The sequence below is a fragment of the Gavialis gangeticus genome, unplaced genomic scaffold (genome assembly GCF_001723915.1).
Source record: "Gavialis gangeticus isolate Ggan-Ray unplaced genomic scaffold, GavGan_comp1, whole genome shotgun sequence".
NCBI lineage: Eukaryota > Metazoa > Chordata > Crocodylia > Gavialidae > Gavialis > Gavialis gangeticus.
The window spans coordinates 14,836,575-14,852,659 of NW_017729022.1; the positions used below are offsets into that span (position 1 = coordinate 14,836,575).

At 40.5% G+C, this 16,085-nt stretch overlaps 1 protein-coding gene across 4 annotated transcripts in view; it reads left to right on the forward strand.

Moving 5' to 3' along the window:
- The window catches only part of ANO6 (anoctamin 6), a 160,240-nt gene that overhangs the window by 115,870 nt on the left and 28,285 nt on the right, over positions 1-16,085 (forward strand). For all 4 annotated transcript variants that reach the window (XM_019514613.1, XM_019514616.1, XM_019514614.1 and 1 more), the window contains 6 exons: positions 1,121-1,181; positions 4,359-4,504; positions 6,643-6,720; positions 9,374-9,599; positions 11,412-11,581; positions 12,200-12,297. In XM_019514613.1, the coding sequence (XP_019370158.1) occupies positions 1,121-1,181; positions 4,359-4,504; positions 6,643-6,720; positions 9,374-9,599; positions 11,412-11,581; positions 12,200-12,297 (779 nt within the window). The remainder of the gene's footprint in view (positions 1-1,120; positions 1,182-4,358; positions 4,505-6,642; positions 6,721-9,373; positions 9,600-11,411; positions 11,582-12,199; positions 12,298-16,085) is intronic.

Here is a 16,085-nt window from a genome sequence, read left to right on the forward strand (position 1 = left end):
ACCCCACCCCCGTGCCTGTACCTGCCCCTCCCCCTTTAGCTTCTGCTTTGGCTTCAGTCCCCCCAGCTCCAGCCCAGCCTGGCCAGGAGCTGCTGTCACTTCAATACAGCTGCAGCAGAAGGTAGGGGCAGGGACAGTCAGGGATGAATTTAAGATGGCCTTCCACTAATTAAATTGTATACATGGATAATTATAACAAATTTATAGTTTTCCATGTATAGAATCTAAATTTTGGTGGGTCATCTTAAATTTGAAGTCATCTTGGATTCCAGTATATATGTTATATTTTGGTGTGTTTTTTACTTTTATTCTTTTATCAGTTAAATTTAGCTGACTTAGATTTCAAAAGAGAACTTCCCAATGACATAGCAGGCCATTCTGTTTAGAAAATGAAAAAATATATATTCAGATTTTTCTAGTTTTTCTCCGATTCTCATTGGATGGGAGCAAATCACAGTTTCAGCTGTTCACTGAATTTGATTCAAGTGTGCAACTTGTTTTAGCCTCTATAAAGCTTCATTTTTAACTTTTCAATCAGATAAACTGCTGATTGGGAAAACTTCAGTCAATTCTAATGATTTTTTGTTCTTCAGCACAGGAATTTGAAGGGGAGAGGAAGGTAAAATAATAGGGAAGGGGTGTTGTAAAAATAGTCAGAGGATGACTCCACCTTCTGTTAGTCTATAAAGGTGTATATCTACCCTGCCTTCTGCCTGCCTTCTGTTACTTACCATATTGAAATAACATTCTCTTATTAACCAAGTAGATTTTTTATTATTTTATATTTTACTACCTCTAACGTATGTATAAATACATATGTGTCAACTGAAATGTACAGTCCAGTAAACAGATGGTGTATTGATACTGGGCCATTTTTATATTCTTTTACTGAATATTTGAGTCATATTTTGATTTAGTTTTTTTCCATTTATTTATTGTGGAGTGGTTAACATTAGAAAAATGCTATGAGGAAAGGTGGAGATTGCTTATTAACCATATACAAGTTTAAAAGATATCATCAAAATGTGCAACAAGTAACTTCTCTTCTTGTTTTGTATAAGAACACCCCCCCCCCGACCCATATATATTAAGCATCTACTTTATTTACAATTCTTTCTAGAAACTCTGCATGTTTGATAGCTTTGGAACACTAGTGTTTGCAGTATTTATGGGAATATGGGGTAAGTCATTTTCAAGGTTTTCCTTTTTAACTGTGGTTTTTTCATCTCATTTTGGCCAAACCTACAGCATCAGCTAAAAATGTGGCTAAACTTTTACAACTACTTCAGTGTCCAGTGTTCAGCAGTTTCACTGTAGGGGATTCACTACCAGACCTATGCACGCCCCGTAATTCTTTCTAGCATCATTAGTAAGATAAAAAGGGTTTCTTTACAATTAAAGGGACAGATAGTAATGTTGTTTTTCAGTTTTCTTTCATTCTGTTAGACCTGGAGAAAACCAAAAAGAGATTAGAACTTCCAAGTGTTGATCCAGCAGGAACCACATGTTTAAGTGTGTCTGGCAAATGAACTGTTTTTCTCACAAAGAATCTTGGAAATGTCTATACCTACTAGCAGCCGTATGAGTGCAGCAGGCAATGGAAAAAAAGAGATGGTTATTATATCCTCCAGTAATTTTTTCCTTCCTTCTTCATTTAAGTAACTGATACGCTAAAAATACAGTAGTTATACTCTAGGGACATCTTAAGGCAGGCTAAATGTCTCTTTAATTAGGATATTTCCACTGACTTGAAGCCATTTGGTACTGGATTCAATGGACCAGGCAAAGCTTGTTTGCCCAGAAACTGTCTCATTTCACTGGATTGTCCATATTAGCAACAATGAATTGACTTTAACCGAACCCTCTTAGCCAGCGGACAAACTTATTAGTAGTTAAGAATAACAATGGCTTATACACTAGTAGAAGAGTTATGAAAGTGAGTTTTATGTTAGTGTTGCATGAAAAGCAGCTGATGGAAGACAATTTGAGTAACCTTTTTTAATAATATATGTAAACTGACAAGAAATTGACAAATTATGATAATGACAAATTATTTTATAGTAATTGTTTCTTTAAATGAATTGTTAAATTAAATATAATATTTTTTTCAAAAGAAGACTTTTTCAAAGATGTGCAAAATTCAGGATACCAGCAGGAAATTCCCTACATCAGACTTAGAGAATCTTGATGTTAATTTGGTCTTTTCATTGTTGTTGCAATAGCTTATGTGTAATTTGCATCTTAGTTAAAAATCATGATTTTCTGTTTTGTATTTTATTCCAGAAATTATAGTTTGAAATTTAAAAGCTCCACAGTTACAATAATGACTCCATCAGTCTATTAGTATTCATATCATAGATCCACTTTATACAGAGGTGAATGATAATTTGGTAGTTAAGTGAAAACTTTAGTGAATCCAAATGACCCCTGGTTCTGGTGCTCTTTAATTGTACTTGTCATTAAATTGTAAGACTCTGGTCTAAAATAACTTACAGAATGTTGCATTTTTAGATGTATTAAGTGTACTCCTGCCTTATGTTTCCTTCAAAGATCTCAAAGCACCATAAAATATAAATGAAAAGCTTCACAGTACTCTGTGTAGAGTAGCATATCTACATTACTTTGAGCACAGGGTTAAACTAGATGATCTCCGGAGGTACCTTCCAACCCTAATTTTCTATGACTATGATTACTAACCTTCTGCTATTGTAGCAGTGTCAATAGAATTCCCTCCTGGAGAGACAGTATATGCCATTAGGAGTTTGTTTTCTTACAGCATAGCTAAACCACTGCCCTGAACAACAGAAGCTCTGCCAACACAAAGTTTTCTTAGCTGGGGGATACAGGGATTTTCATATTTCCAGCCAACATAGCTATGCCAGTAGAACTTGTAGTATATAGCAACAGTAGGTTACAGTAAAGGACACATGCCTGAAGTAATATAGTAAGTCTGATGCAGAGACAGGATTGGAATTTCGATCTCAGAGTAATTTATTTTAACGATTAGAAAATGCCTGTTAAGAATAAAACATAGGCAATAGATGGGTCATAGCTCCAAAGCCTGAATGGCACAGAACAGCTGGAAAGATAAGGATAGGATAGGAAATTGATGATGACCTTTGCATAAGCCAGTGGTATTCAACCTTTTGGTCTTGCAGATGAAATGACTGGCACAGGGCCGGTCTGTGGACCAGATTGAGTACCTGCACACTGAGATTGGGCCTCAGGACCCCACACTGCGCCCTGTATGGCCCTGCACAACTCTGCAGCATACAGGAGTCTAGCCTACAGAGTTCCTCACGGCCAGGATGATTTGTCTCCCAGGGCCAGATTTGGCCTGAGGCCAGGGGTTGAGCACCCTGAGCACAAGCAGATCTCCCAGTGATACACAGCGTATCCTATGACCCGGAACCTTCCCTGACTGCTAGCACTGGGATAGTGGCAGGGCGAAGGGCATAACTAGGATGGATCTAGGCTTCAGTATTCCCCATCTAGCTAGTTCTTGAGGGCCTTTTTCAGCTGATGCAAATCATAGCTGCCTGTATACTCCTTTAGTTTATCCTGGGAACCAAACCCAGTAGAAAGATACTGCAGGAGATTGTTTCCTTTGGTGCACTGGAAAGGATAGAAAGACACCTTCTATACCTTTTCTCACCACCTGCTTGGCTATGAGTTGTCCTTGTGCTCGGCAGAGAGCAAAGGGACTGCTCCTGTGGGAGGTCTTTCATAGGTGGGGGAGGAACAACTCTCTTTTAGGCCTATGTATTGGTGCAAGGACCATACTCAGTCTAATCCATAGAGCTTTCTACTTAGTGCATGCTTGATTTCAGTGTACTCACTGTAACTAATTTTGGAAAACCTGGTGCAGACATGTACTGAGTAAGTGTATACGGTAATAACAGATGTTAGTCCTTTCCCTGTGGCAAATTGCTAAGGTATTCTTTTTAAAACATCATTTTTCTTTGATTAACCAAAAAACTCCTTTTCCTTTGCATCCCATAATAAGTTTTTTTCAAAAAAATCCCACAATGTAAAATCCAAGTTGCTCATATTCTCTACATATTCATGAAAGAAAATAAACTTCCATGCATCTTCAGCAGGTGCTTATACACCATTCATGCACAGGTTTATGTCATAATAGTACCTACATAATCAAAGCAGTAATTTAGTAAAGAAAAAGATCCTGTTATTTTCTCCCTTGTAAAGACTTGGCAGCATCCCACTAGCCAGTAAAGATTTTATTCCATGTCTGCAGAAAGCAATATAGGAAATTAATGATCCACATATTACAGCCCAAGAGGTCAAAACAGCATACAGTGCACATGTGATATAGCTCTAGTTGTTTGTTGTTTGGTTAGTTACTTTGTTTCTGGAGTTTTGGAAACGTCGGCAGGCTGAACTGGAATATGAATGGGACACTGTTGAGTTCCTAGAGCAGGAAGAACAAATACGGCCAGAATATGAAGCACAATGCACTCACAGAGTAATGAATGAAATTACACAGGTAAGGAATATTTTTACAATTAAGCATAGCAAAAACTATCACAAAGCTAGAAATTTAAGGAAGAGCCTCAGAAAATGATAAGCCAGATGTTCAGTTGGTAGAAATCAGAATTACTTCAGCAAAGTCAGTGAGTTGAAGATCTGCTCTGGTGGCTTGATTTACCAAATAGTATTGCACAACACTGGACGTATCTACACATGCATTTACACCAATTTACTGTGCAGTAGGTAGGAAAAGGCCAGTGTCTACACATGTAGGCATTAAAGCACATTAACCCTGTATGTGGACTGACTTGGGACTAAACTTAGTCCCAAGTCAGTCCACACACACAGTGTTACTGCGCAGTAAGGCATCTACATGTGTTACTGAGCAGTAACTAATCAGGCATAAATTTGATACCTGCATGATGCAGGTATCCAATTTACGCTCAAGTTAGCATAAGTGACCATATTTACTGCACAGTATGGGTGTGCACACATGCCCATACTGATCGGTAATTTCGGTTACTGTGCAGTAAATGCACAAGTTTAGACACACCCACAATGTATCAGGTTAAAGTGGAAGGCCAGAAATCAAATTTACCATTACCAATGGCTGAGCTGATCATTGCAACCTTGGGGACTGACAGATTTCTGTAACCATGATATCATGTAAGTGGGATGATTTAGTAGTAGAGAGTTTCCTAAAAGCTAACAAGACTTCAGTAAAAAGCCCTGGTGCCACAGAATAGTGCTCCTACTCCAAGTTATCCATTGGGGTAGGATTTCTTGTTGCGAGAAGCCCACAGTGGTCACCAGTTTTCTCAGTTATTTGCCTATGGACATGTCAGGAAAACAAAATTGAATGAAGGATAAAAAATTGTATTTATATCCAAAGTTGTTTTTGGGTGAAAGCAGTACAAAAAGGTATTGTTGCCAAGCATATGTGGATGCTAATAAGAGAGGTAATGGTAAATTCACAGGAAGAAGATAATCCTCATTGCAGTGAAAACAGGATTCATATTTATGAGTATCTTAGTTTAGATATCTGCTTATTACATATTTTCAAGTTGCTCTAGCTTTAATGGATCATGCCAGATCAGGGTTAGTTTTGCATTTTTATTATTTTGTGTTAATACATCACCGCAGCATTTATTTGATTATTTGCATTTCTTTAATTTTCTATCCATATTACATTAATGTGTATAAATAAAGAACTCAAGGAATTCTGAAAATAGCCGCATACGGTAACAACCTGTCCTAAATGACTGACTCTTTTATGTCTTGTGCTATCTTTATTGCACAAGGATAATTCTTTTTGGGTATTTTAAAGTGTAAAGAGGGAATCCCCTGTGGTTCAGTGGTAGGATCCTTGTCTACCACACAGGAGACCTAGGCTCAGTTCTGAGACACTTACACATCTACAGCCATGGAGGCATCAAACATCTGGACTCAGTCTGGTCTTTGGATTCTGTCTTAGTGGCCTAAAGGGAGGATGGAAGGTCTGGGTAGCCTTCACTCTTCCAAAAAAATTCCTGCCAAGCATATGCATCGAAGGTCTGGGTGGCCCTCATGCACACACCATGATCCAGGAGGATCAATAGTTGCCACAAATTGTGAAGAATTTTCTAAAAGAAAATTTCTACTAAGTAGCACATTTCATTTGAGCATTTCAAGCATCTTCTAAAACATTGCTAAGTCTCATACTGCCGGAGTGAGGCTGGTTGAAGTCCAGATTTTCAATGTCCACTAATTTTCACTGAGAACTTCTAGATGCCAAACTTGAGGGGATTGGTTTTCAGATGGACTGAGCAACTGAGCAGTGGATTCTTGGATCCCTAGGTGTCTCAAGCTGACAGCCAAACCCAGTAGACATTTGTAGAGAACTTGGGCCTATTCAAACTGCCATGGTGACATAGCAAAAATCAGGTCTGGAAAGTGAAATTAAGTCCTTAGTCTTATTCTTCTGTTCTAAATACTGCAACATGACAAACAAATATATATACACACACACACATATATAAATATATATAAAAACACACATATATATACACACATACGTGTGTGTGTGTGTGTGTAGATATCTAACTATATAAATAGATGCTTATGTGTATGAGCAAAGGTATTATTAATCTACCTCTAAATTGACTTTCTTTATAGGAAGAAGAACGTGTTCCATACACAGCCTGCGGAAAGTGTGTCAGGATGACCTGCTGTACAAGTGCAGTCTTTTTCTGGGTAAAAATGCCATTGGTCTTTCATCTGACAAGCTTTATTGTTCAGCGCATTTAAAAAAAAAACAACCAGTGAACTAATACATGAACCTATGAAGTGACATAGTGGTCAGAATTTTCCAATACTGTATCAGTGCTGAAATTGCACCCATGAAGCATGTACATATGTGCACAAATGTTCATCAGTCAAAGATACTGTTACACAGGCAAAATAGATCATTGTGAATACAATTCCATACATATGCATAGCAAATGTTGTGGTTATCATTGGTCAGCTGGTTTGAAAATGCAGGTCTTTTGTTTCTTCTGTTATTATTTTCAGCTAAATGCTCTGCTGCTAGGTGGAGCAAAGAGACTGGTTTTAGGGACAGATTTGGTTGCACTTTCTTTCCTCCTTGCCAGTTTCTTTCATACTTGTTGTTCCAGCCCTTCATTTTAGTGCCACGTTGCAGACTACTGGGCCTCTTTCAGCTTTTTTGTTTCACTTAAAAGAGCAAAGCTGGGAGTGCTTTAATCTTCCTAATACTGCTCCTTAATTAAAACTAAAACTTGAAAGAATTCAGTCATCCATGAAACAATATGTAAGATGGCAAACAGGCCCAAAGCAGCCACTTTTAAAAGCTCCAGGTTTTAATATACTGTGGGTTCCTGTACCCAAGCACAGAGGCTGCTCTGATGCACTGTAATTACAGTGCGTTGGAGCAGATTCGATTAATCGAATCTGCTGGAGTGTGGTAATTATCGTGCTCCGGCAGCCTCCCATGTCTCATGTATCAGAGTCCTCACACTTCAAAATGGTGGCAGGGGCACTTGAACTAGTTTGAGGGCATTTGAACTAATCCCCACCACCATCTTGAAGTGCGGAGACACTGATACACGAGACACTGTGGCACTCTACTTACAGCGGCTCTTGGAGCCTCTCTAATTGAAGTGCTAGCCCCCTCATCCCTAGAGCACATGTAAAAATGCCCTGTGTGCTCCTAGAGCTGCAGCATAAACCATAATTAGAAATCATTACAAATACCAGGGACTAGTGCTGGGGCTCAAAGGTAATAAAGAGCACTGGCTGGCCAGCGCAAAAGAAGCTGTGCTCAATGTTCCCACAACTGGAGCAGAGTAGAAAGAACATTGGCTGGCTGCTGGCATTAAATGGGGTGGGCTCCAGATTGCCAGATCTTGGGACTTGTTTGTGGAATTTGCATTATTATTGTTTTATTATGTATATAATAGTGGTGGCCAGTGGGGGAGGTGAATGGGAGTACATGTCACTTTACAGAAATATAATAGGAGACACTCCTTGCTCCAAGCAACTTACAATCTAAACATCTTGATAGCCAACAATAAACATAGAAACAGAAGAAGTAGCAGAGGTCACAAAACTGAAGGGAGGCATAAACTAGGGGATCATAACACCAGAAGACTCTGGCAGATATTAGATTTATGGTGCAATTAAGGTGTTAAATGCATCATAAATAGTAAACCTGTTACATTTACCATATTATCTCACCATAAATTGGCATTAACATGTATGTGGATCCACATGTAATGTGGAATATTTTTGTGGTTCTTTCTATCACACATTAAATTGAATATATGGCATTTGGAGCTGATTCATGATAGATCCCAATGCTCACCTGAGCATCAGGATCTGGCATTGGGCAGCCCCAGAGTCTGAGATATAGCCATTCCCCGCCTAATCAGTGGGTTTGGGCTGGGTGGAGCCCAGGACCTGATGGGCCCTCTAATCCCCAGAGGCACATTTGCGGGCAGTGGCACTGTGAGGCTGCTCCAACACACTGTAATTACAGCATGTCAGAGCAGACTCGATTAAAATCGAGGCTGCTGTAGCATTTTAATTACCGCACTTCAGCAGACTCCAGCATCATGTGCATCAGTGTCCTCATGCTGAAAGATTGCAGCAGGGGTGCTTTAATTAGAGCACTGCCATTTTTCAGTGTGGGGGAGCTGATACACATGATGGTCCAGGTGATTTCATTACAGCAGCTCTCAGAGTCACTCTAAATGTAGTGCCCCCCTCCTGGAGCATGTGTATAAGCACTCTTAGAGACTAACTGATTCAGAGAGGCATGAGCTTTCATAGGGAAAAACCTACTTCAGGGAAAGAGGGAAAAATGCAGAGGGAAAGAGAACACCGACCAGGAAAGTATGGTTTCAATCAATGCATGTGACTTTGCTTAAAATTTGCCTGTTTCTCCTGGGTGTAGTTGCTTATTTTGGGTCACTAACAACAACAGTATCCACCTCTTCTACAGGGATTTTCATCCACTGTGCAGTCCTGCCAGTTATGCAGTGCTTTAAATAAATGGAGTAACAGGAAGAAAAGATTCCTTCCTAACTCCTGAAAATGACCATCATAAGATTTGATTGCCCTCCTCATTATCTTAGCTTGCATAGCTACAAACATTATTATTGGCTATAAAATAGTCCATACCTTTTTCTTGCAAGTGTGCTGCACAGTGACTTTTTTATGGATTCTAATTCATTGACCTTTATCTGCACTGAACAACCTTATGAGCTAGGGTAAAAGGAGAGTCCAATCCATTTCACTTTGCCCTGTGTAATGCATATTTCAAACTCACTGTTTTTCCCAACCCAAATTATTTAACTCAAATACATTTACTGTACTGTGTTTTCAGATTCTTTTGATTATTGCTTCTGTTATTGGAATCATCATCTACAGACTATCAGTTTTTCTTGTGTTTTCTTCAACACTTCCACGGCACATTAATGGAACAGAGGCAATCCAGAAGTACCTGACTCCACAGACAGCCACTTCAGTCACTGCTTCAATCATCAGCTTTATAATCATTATGATTCTGAACATCATCTACGAAAAAGTGGCAATCAAGATTACTGACTTTGGTAAGGTTATGTTGTAGCTAAGATAGAAACTTTGTCTAAGATAACAAGAAAAGACAACATTACTCTTATAATAAGAATCTCAATAAATACCAGCTGTACTATGCATTTTGGAATTTTCTCAACATAGCATGCAATGACTTCTAGAATTTTTCAAGTTCAACATTTCAGTGCTATCAAAGAAATAAGATGTTCAACATCTTGCATCAAAACTTCTTATATAGCCAGCATGAAAGATCAATTATTTACAGCGCAGTATTTGTGAAACAGACAAGGCAAAGAAGGTTACTATAATATCCAAGCTTTATGAAAACAGATCAGTAACGCATAACACATTCAATTAAATTAGCTTTTGTTTATAGAGAGAATAGCCTTTTTCTTGTAAATAGATATAATAAGGTCACCATTCCAAAGCTAGAAATTATTCTCATGCTATCGAATAAATAAACAGTCACAAACATTACCATTTGTTTCTGACCAGGCCTTCTGCATCAAAGTTGCTATTCTACTTATGTTTTCTTCAACAAATCTTTAGATGTGTAAAGTAGTGTGGTATTTCAATATTGTTTTATTTTCATCAGTTCAAAGTATAATGTTATATATTTAGTGTGCCAGGGTTTTTCTGTGAGCGATACTGAATTTTTGCTTAAAGAAAAAAAGACTAAGTGTCTAAGAATACTGTAACAGGGGGCCTTCTCGGGGCTGCTTTCCCAGTGGCCCGCCCACCTGTTTCTGGGCTAACCACCCGCATTCTCACCCGCCACGCCTTGTTGTTAATTATTTAATTGATGTTAATAAAGCGGGAGGCTGCCCATTTCTTGTCCCAATGCCAGGGGGCATTATCTGCAGCTCTGTTCCTCCCCTACATCGCAGCCCAAGCCTCGCAGATGGCATCCAGATGTTATCAATGTCACCGGCCCCGTATTGGGCCCCAGAATCCTAGTAGTTGCAGCCCACTTAGATCCCTCCATTCAGGCAGCCTATTCTGCCTTCATTCCCGGCTGCATAGCTCCCTGAGCTGCTTCCCCCTTACAGGTGTGGTCCCCCCGGCTCTACTGGCCCTGGCCCACCTCCAGGCCAGTCAGAACCCTAGGTGCGCAGCTCTTGGGCGTTCCTAATGGTGGGCCCCCGGCCCTTTGAGCCTTCCAGTCCTGGCCCCAGCTTGGACCAGTCAAGGGGAGTCCAGACAGGTGTAAGTCTATGGCCTGACTCTCTCTCTGGGGTCCACCTTCTAGACCCTACAAAGGGGGTAACCCACCCAGTTGTGGGGGGCTAGGGGTTAAGGCACCCCAACCCACCTTTCACCAGGGTGGTAATTGGCCTGGCATTTCCTGGGGGCTCCCGCACCACTGAGAGCCCCACCAGGCCACCCACTCCCAGCAGGGTGCAGTTTTAGGTCATGCCCGGGACCAGGAGCCTCCTATCCATCCCCTACAGCTCCTCCCTTACCTCCAGGTGATACCGGCAGCCCTGCAGCCAGGCGATGTTGTTGCCTGGCCTTCCAGCAGCAAAATGCCCTGTTTATATGGGCTGCCCTGAATCTAAAATGGCTGCCGTCATCAGGAACCTGCCAGTTGCTGTCTTCTAGCCCTTAAAGTGATAGGCACAAACAGTGCCCTGCCACAAATACGCTGTCTACTTTTTACAACAGATACAGTCTTAGAATTAGTATAATGACTACAGTATATTAAGAGGTACTAAACTACATAGATAATAATGATGTAATTGTATTCTGGCATGCAAGGCTCATGCAGATTTTTTGACTGAGGATCCAGAGTCATTCATGAGTTAACACTATTTTTTTTTAAACTACAGAACTCCCAAGGACACAGACTGATTATGAAAACAGCTTGACCACGAAGATGTTCTTATTCCAGTTTGTCAACTATTATTCTTCATGTTTCTACATTGCATTCTTTAAGGGCAAATTTGTAGGTTACCCTGGGGACCCAGTTTATTGGCTAGGAAAATACAGGAATGAGGAGGTAAGACTATACTACAACATCCTAATTATTAACAGTTAGAGGTATTAGCCAGGGAATGCCCAATGCACCTCAGAAACAGGGGTTCAAAATATAGCCTTGTCCCTTGCCCTTTTCTAGGCCAGCTGCATAGCATATCAGCATCCAGCACAATTTATAGTAGTTTGAAAGTTTCTTAAAAATCTTCTGACTGTCAACATTCCCTTATTATAGGGACTGCTCTAATAGCTGGGGTTTAGCAGAACATAACAAAGGTCCAGTCACTTGGATTCTGTCTCAGGGGCAGGCCAGCTATGTTGGCACTGGGGAGGAGGTGGCACAATGTCCTCAACCATCCACTGAGAACCCCCTCGTTTGGCAGTGATCTTCTTATGCTGACAGTGCAGCATGAGGAGGTTGCATAGCCTGGCACCTGCCTGCTTAGGCAAGTGTCAGATTTAGTCTATTTAGACAAAAGTCACAATTACTAGAAGGTATTAGCTCAGTTGTCCTGTTTTTAAAAATGGTTAAAATAATATTAATTGAAATAAAATTTGTACTTCGTTTTTTAAAAAGAACTCTTCACTTGTGCCCAAAGCATAACATGGCTTTGAGAATTTTTCATACCTCTCTAACTTTTAGTGTGATCCAGGTGGATGTCTCCTAGAACTTACCACTCAGCTTGCAGTAATAGTAGGGGGTAAATCAATCTGGAATAACGTACAAGAAGTGCTTCTCCCGTAAGTACAGTGTTAAGTATTTTTTTATCTAACTAATGAAACAGCTAAAATATTTGAAGGCAAAGAACTTCCTCTTGTTTGAAGTCAATTCGCATTTGCTATATTTTTCATTAAGAGTAGACTGAGGTGCCAAGAGTACAAGACCAACATTTCACGCTTTGCAGGCCTACCTTGACAATCTTGGGTTTGATTTTTTCAGAAGTCCTGTGCACCCACAGTTTCTAATGACTTGAGTTCAGTATGAGGGTATGTCCTGAATATCAGGCCCCACCTGTTCAAGTTGGGTGCCCATAATTCAGGTGATCGAGACTCAACCCTACTCTGAACATTTTGGCTAGTTTATTATTGCTTAATATTTAGGTGCATGGTTTATATCTCAGGCTTTCCATAGGATGTGTCACAGGGTGCCCTTACCTCCTGAACTCTAGCCAGAACAGCCTCTCAGCCTGACGTTTCCTCCTTCTTTGCTGCAGCAAACTGCAGCCCAGCTTATACTCCTGGGCCAAAATGGCTGTCCTCATCAGGCACCTGGCTGCTGCCTGTTTGCTGCTCTGAAAGTGGCCCTGCTACAATGTGCAATTTAAGAATCAGTTATCTACTTCTTTATTTTTAAGTATGTTTTTGTAGTTATAAATTTTAGAGGAGTTGATATTTACTGCTTCAATCTGACAGCCAAAAAATGTGATCCTAGTTGATTTTATGCCACTGGTTTTTCCAGTTCACTGAGCCAGTTATCTGTCCTTCAGATTATTTGTACATCTCTATTTCCACTTACACTTTATGACCACTTGCAGTCAGGAGTTGAGTCTTAGCTTCATGCCACTTCTAAGTCAGTAGTTAATGTTTCTTGGTATTGTTTGATCCTGAAGAACTAAATCAAGCCACATCTACCCTTTCTGTTACTTGCAACAATCATGTAACAGGTGTTATTAAGGCTTTAAGGCTTATCAGTCAGAAGGTTGACAGAAAAACAGAATCATGATGAATTAAATGCGTCTCCAGATGGAGACTCAGAAGAACATAGAAATAAATGAAGTATGCAGCAGGTTAGAGATGTATAAGGGACTTACTTATATTGTTTATTGAACAAAAACAGTGTGCTCAGGGCTGTGTAAGCTAAGTGACAAAAATCATACAATTTAAGTCAAACACAGATAATACAGATTGGAGACCACAGTGCTAGGCAAAAATCACAGGCAGAATAATTGAAATGTTTATATATGATTCAGTAAGTAGAGGATGGGAACACAACTGAGCTTGATACATATGGCTTTGTGGAAAACTCATCTAAATGGAATGCTGATGTCATTCTTTGAGAAGAGTAGAAGTTTAATGGAGAAAGATAAATGCATAGCTGTCATATATTTAGAATTGTATTAGGCACGTGGTTAGCATCTTGTGACATTCTGATAAAAAACTTAATACAGTGTCAACAGAATACACATTCAATGGGTTAAGGATTGGAAATGACACGTCTCAAAAATAGTTATCAGTAGGGTGGAGATTGTTTCTGCAGGGATTGTTATTAGACCTGACTCTAGTCAACATTTTCAACAACAATATGGAGTAAATATAAAATTTCCATTGATAAAATTTGCAGATGAGACAAAAATTGTTAGATAACTGTGAAGAGAGAAGAGTCATTCACTGATCTGAATCACTTGCTAAGCTGGGCCTATTTAAACAAAATACAGGCAAATATTCTGGAAGACATATGATAGCCAAACACAAGTTATGTATCTTATAACAAGGAATGCAGACCAAACATATAGAATTTGGAGTTGAAAAGCAATGAATCTGAAAAGGGCTGAAAAGCTAAAGGAGACTAGTAATTCAGCATGAGTTCTCAGAGCTGATGTGGCAGAAGGGCAAACCTGGTCTTCTGGTATATAAACAGGAGAATAGTGAGTCAGAGTGGAGGGGCAATTTATATGTTTACGTGATATTGGTGTGACCACTGCTACCCTGTTGCATATGGTAGCATGCATGTTCTGGTGTTGACATTTTAAAAGGGATAATGAAAAACTGGAGAGGCTACAGGTGAGAGTCATAAAAATAAATATGTCTTACAGTGAGAGACAAATATATCTTTTAAACACTTTAAATGGGGAAAGAGACTTACTCTTGGGGCTGTTCATCAGCTTGTACTAACTGTTGCACTTGCATGACTCTGTAGGGATACAAGTTTGCTAAACTGCTGTGATTTTGATCAAAGTTAAAGTTGCGTTGGTTTTGTTATGCTCGTAGAACTATGGAAGCGTGTAAGTGCAACACTGATATCATAACAGCATTGCATCAGTATTATTTGATGTCAATATAGTTATTACATCTGTTTATACCCTTAAAGAACTCAGTCTATTTACCTTATGAAAAAGAAGCCTGAAAGATGACTTGATTATGCAATATATATACCTTTAGAGAGAGTCCTCAGAGGGGACAGAGACACTTTTAATCTAGGAGAGAAAGGCATACCAAGAAACTAAAGCTGAAAATTAAAAAATAAGGGTGATTAACAATTGAAACAAACTACCAAGAGGAACGTTGGGCTCTGCATTTCTTGGAGAAATATAAGAGGAGAAGAACAGAAAGAAAAATGAGGAGAAAAGGACATACATATACACACCCATATATATATACACATACACACACACATATATATACATATATACACACACACACTAAAATCTGAGATGTAAGTAAAGGACATTTAGAAAGGGAGGAAGGAGGCCCTACATCTTGCCTCCACTGAAGTTAAATTCCACTTGTCAATGAATTGGGAATGAAAACTGCAGGTAAAAACGAGGGAAGGATGGAGAATATGAGATGAATGTCCTGTTTTACTTGTTTTGTTTTAGATTCAGTTTCAATGCAACTATTTTCCAGGATATGTTTAAGGAGTACCCATCATGATAAGGGATACATTAAAAGTTGCTTTGACTAAAAAGAAGAATGTTGAAAAAGCAGTACTTCCATACTGCGATAGGGGCATGCTCAAGGCCGGACCTCATGCCGGCCCGCCCACCTGTCTCTGAGCTAACCGCCTGCCTCACTCTCCTGCCATGCCTTGATGTTTCTTAATTAGTTCTAATTAGGTGGGAAGCTGCCCATTCTTGCCCCGATGCCAGGGGGCACTATCTGTGGCTCCGTTCCTCCCTTACACTGCAGCCCAAGCCTCACAGATGGCATCCACCAGTGGTCTGCACTTGGTCTTTCATAATACATACACACAAACATACAAGCAAACACATACTGGGCTCCAAGCCCTCAGCCCCCCCACTGGGGCTGTACACTGAGGTCTTCCACCCCTTGGGGCTCAGGTGGCCGCAGCCCTACCTGGCCCTAGAGTCTTACATCCCCACACTGTCCCCTCATTGGGGCTCCACACACTGCCCCATTCCCTGGGGCTTTGCACACTGCCCCTTCACTGGTCATTGGGGTCTGCTGCCCCGTCCAGCTTAGGTGGCCATAGCCCTGCCTGGCCCTTTGCCCTGGGGTATTACACCCTGTGAGGCTCAGGTGGCCATAGCCATGCCTGGCCCCTTCTCAGGGTCCCTGCAGCCACAAGACTCAAAGAGCCTGGGCGCTGCTCCAGGTCCCTCTGCTGACCTGAGCCCTGCTTCAGACTCCCATGAGCCTGGGCTCCCCTTGAACCTGTTGAACCCACCAGGGATGTGGGGGCTAGAGGTTATTGAGGCACCCCAACCCACCTTCCACCGGGGTGGTAACTGGCCTGGTATTTACTGGGGGCTCCCACACCACTGGGAGCCCCACCTGACCACCCACTCCCA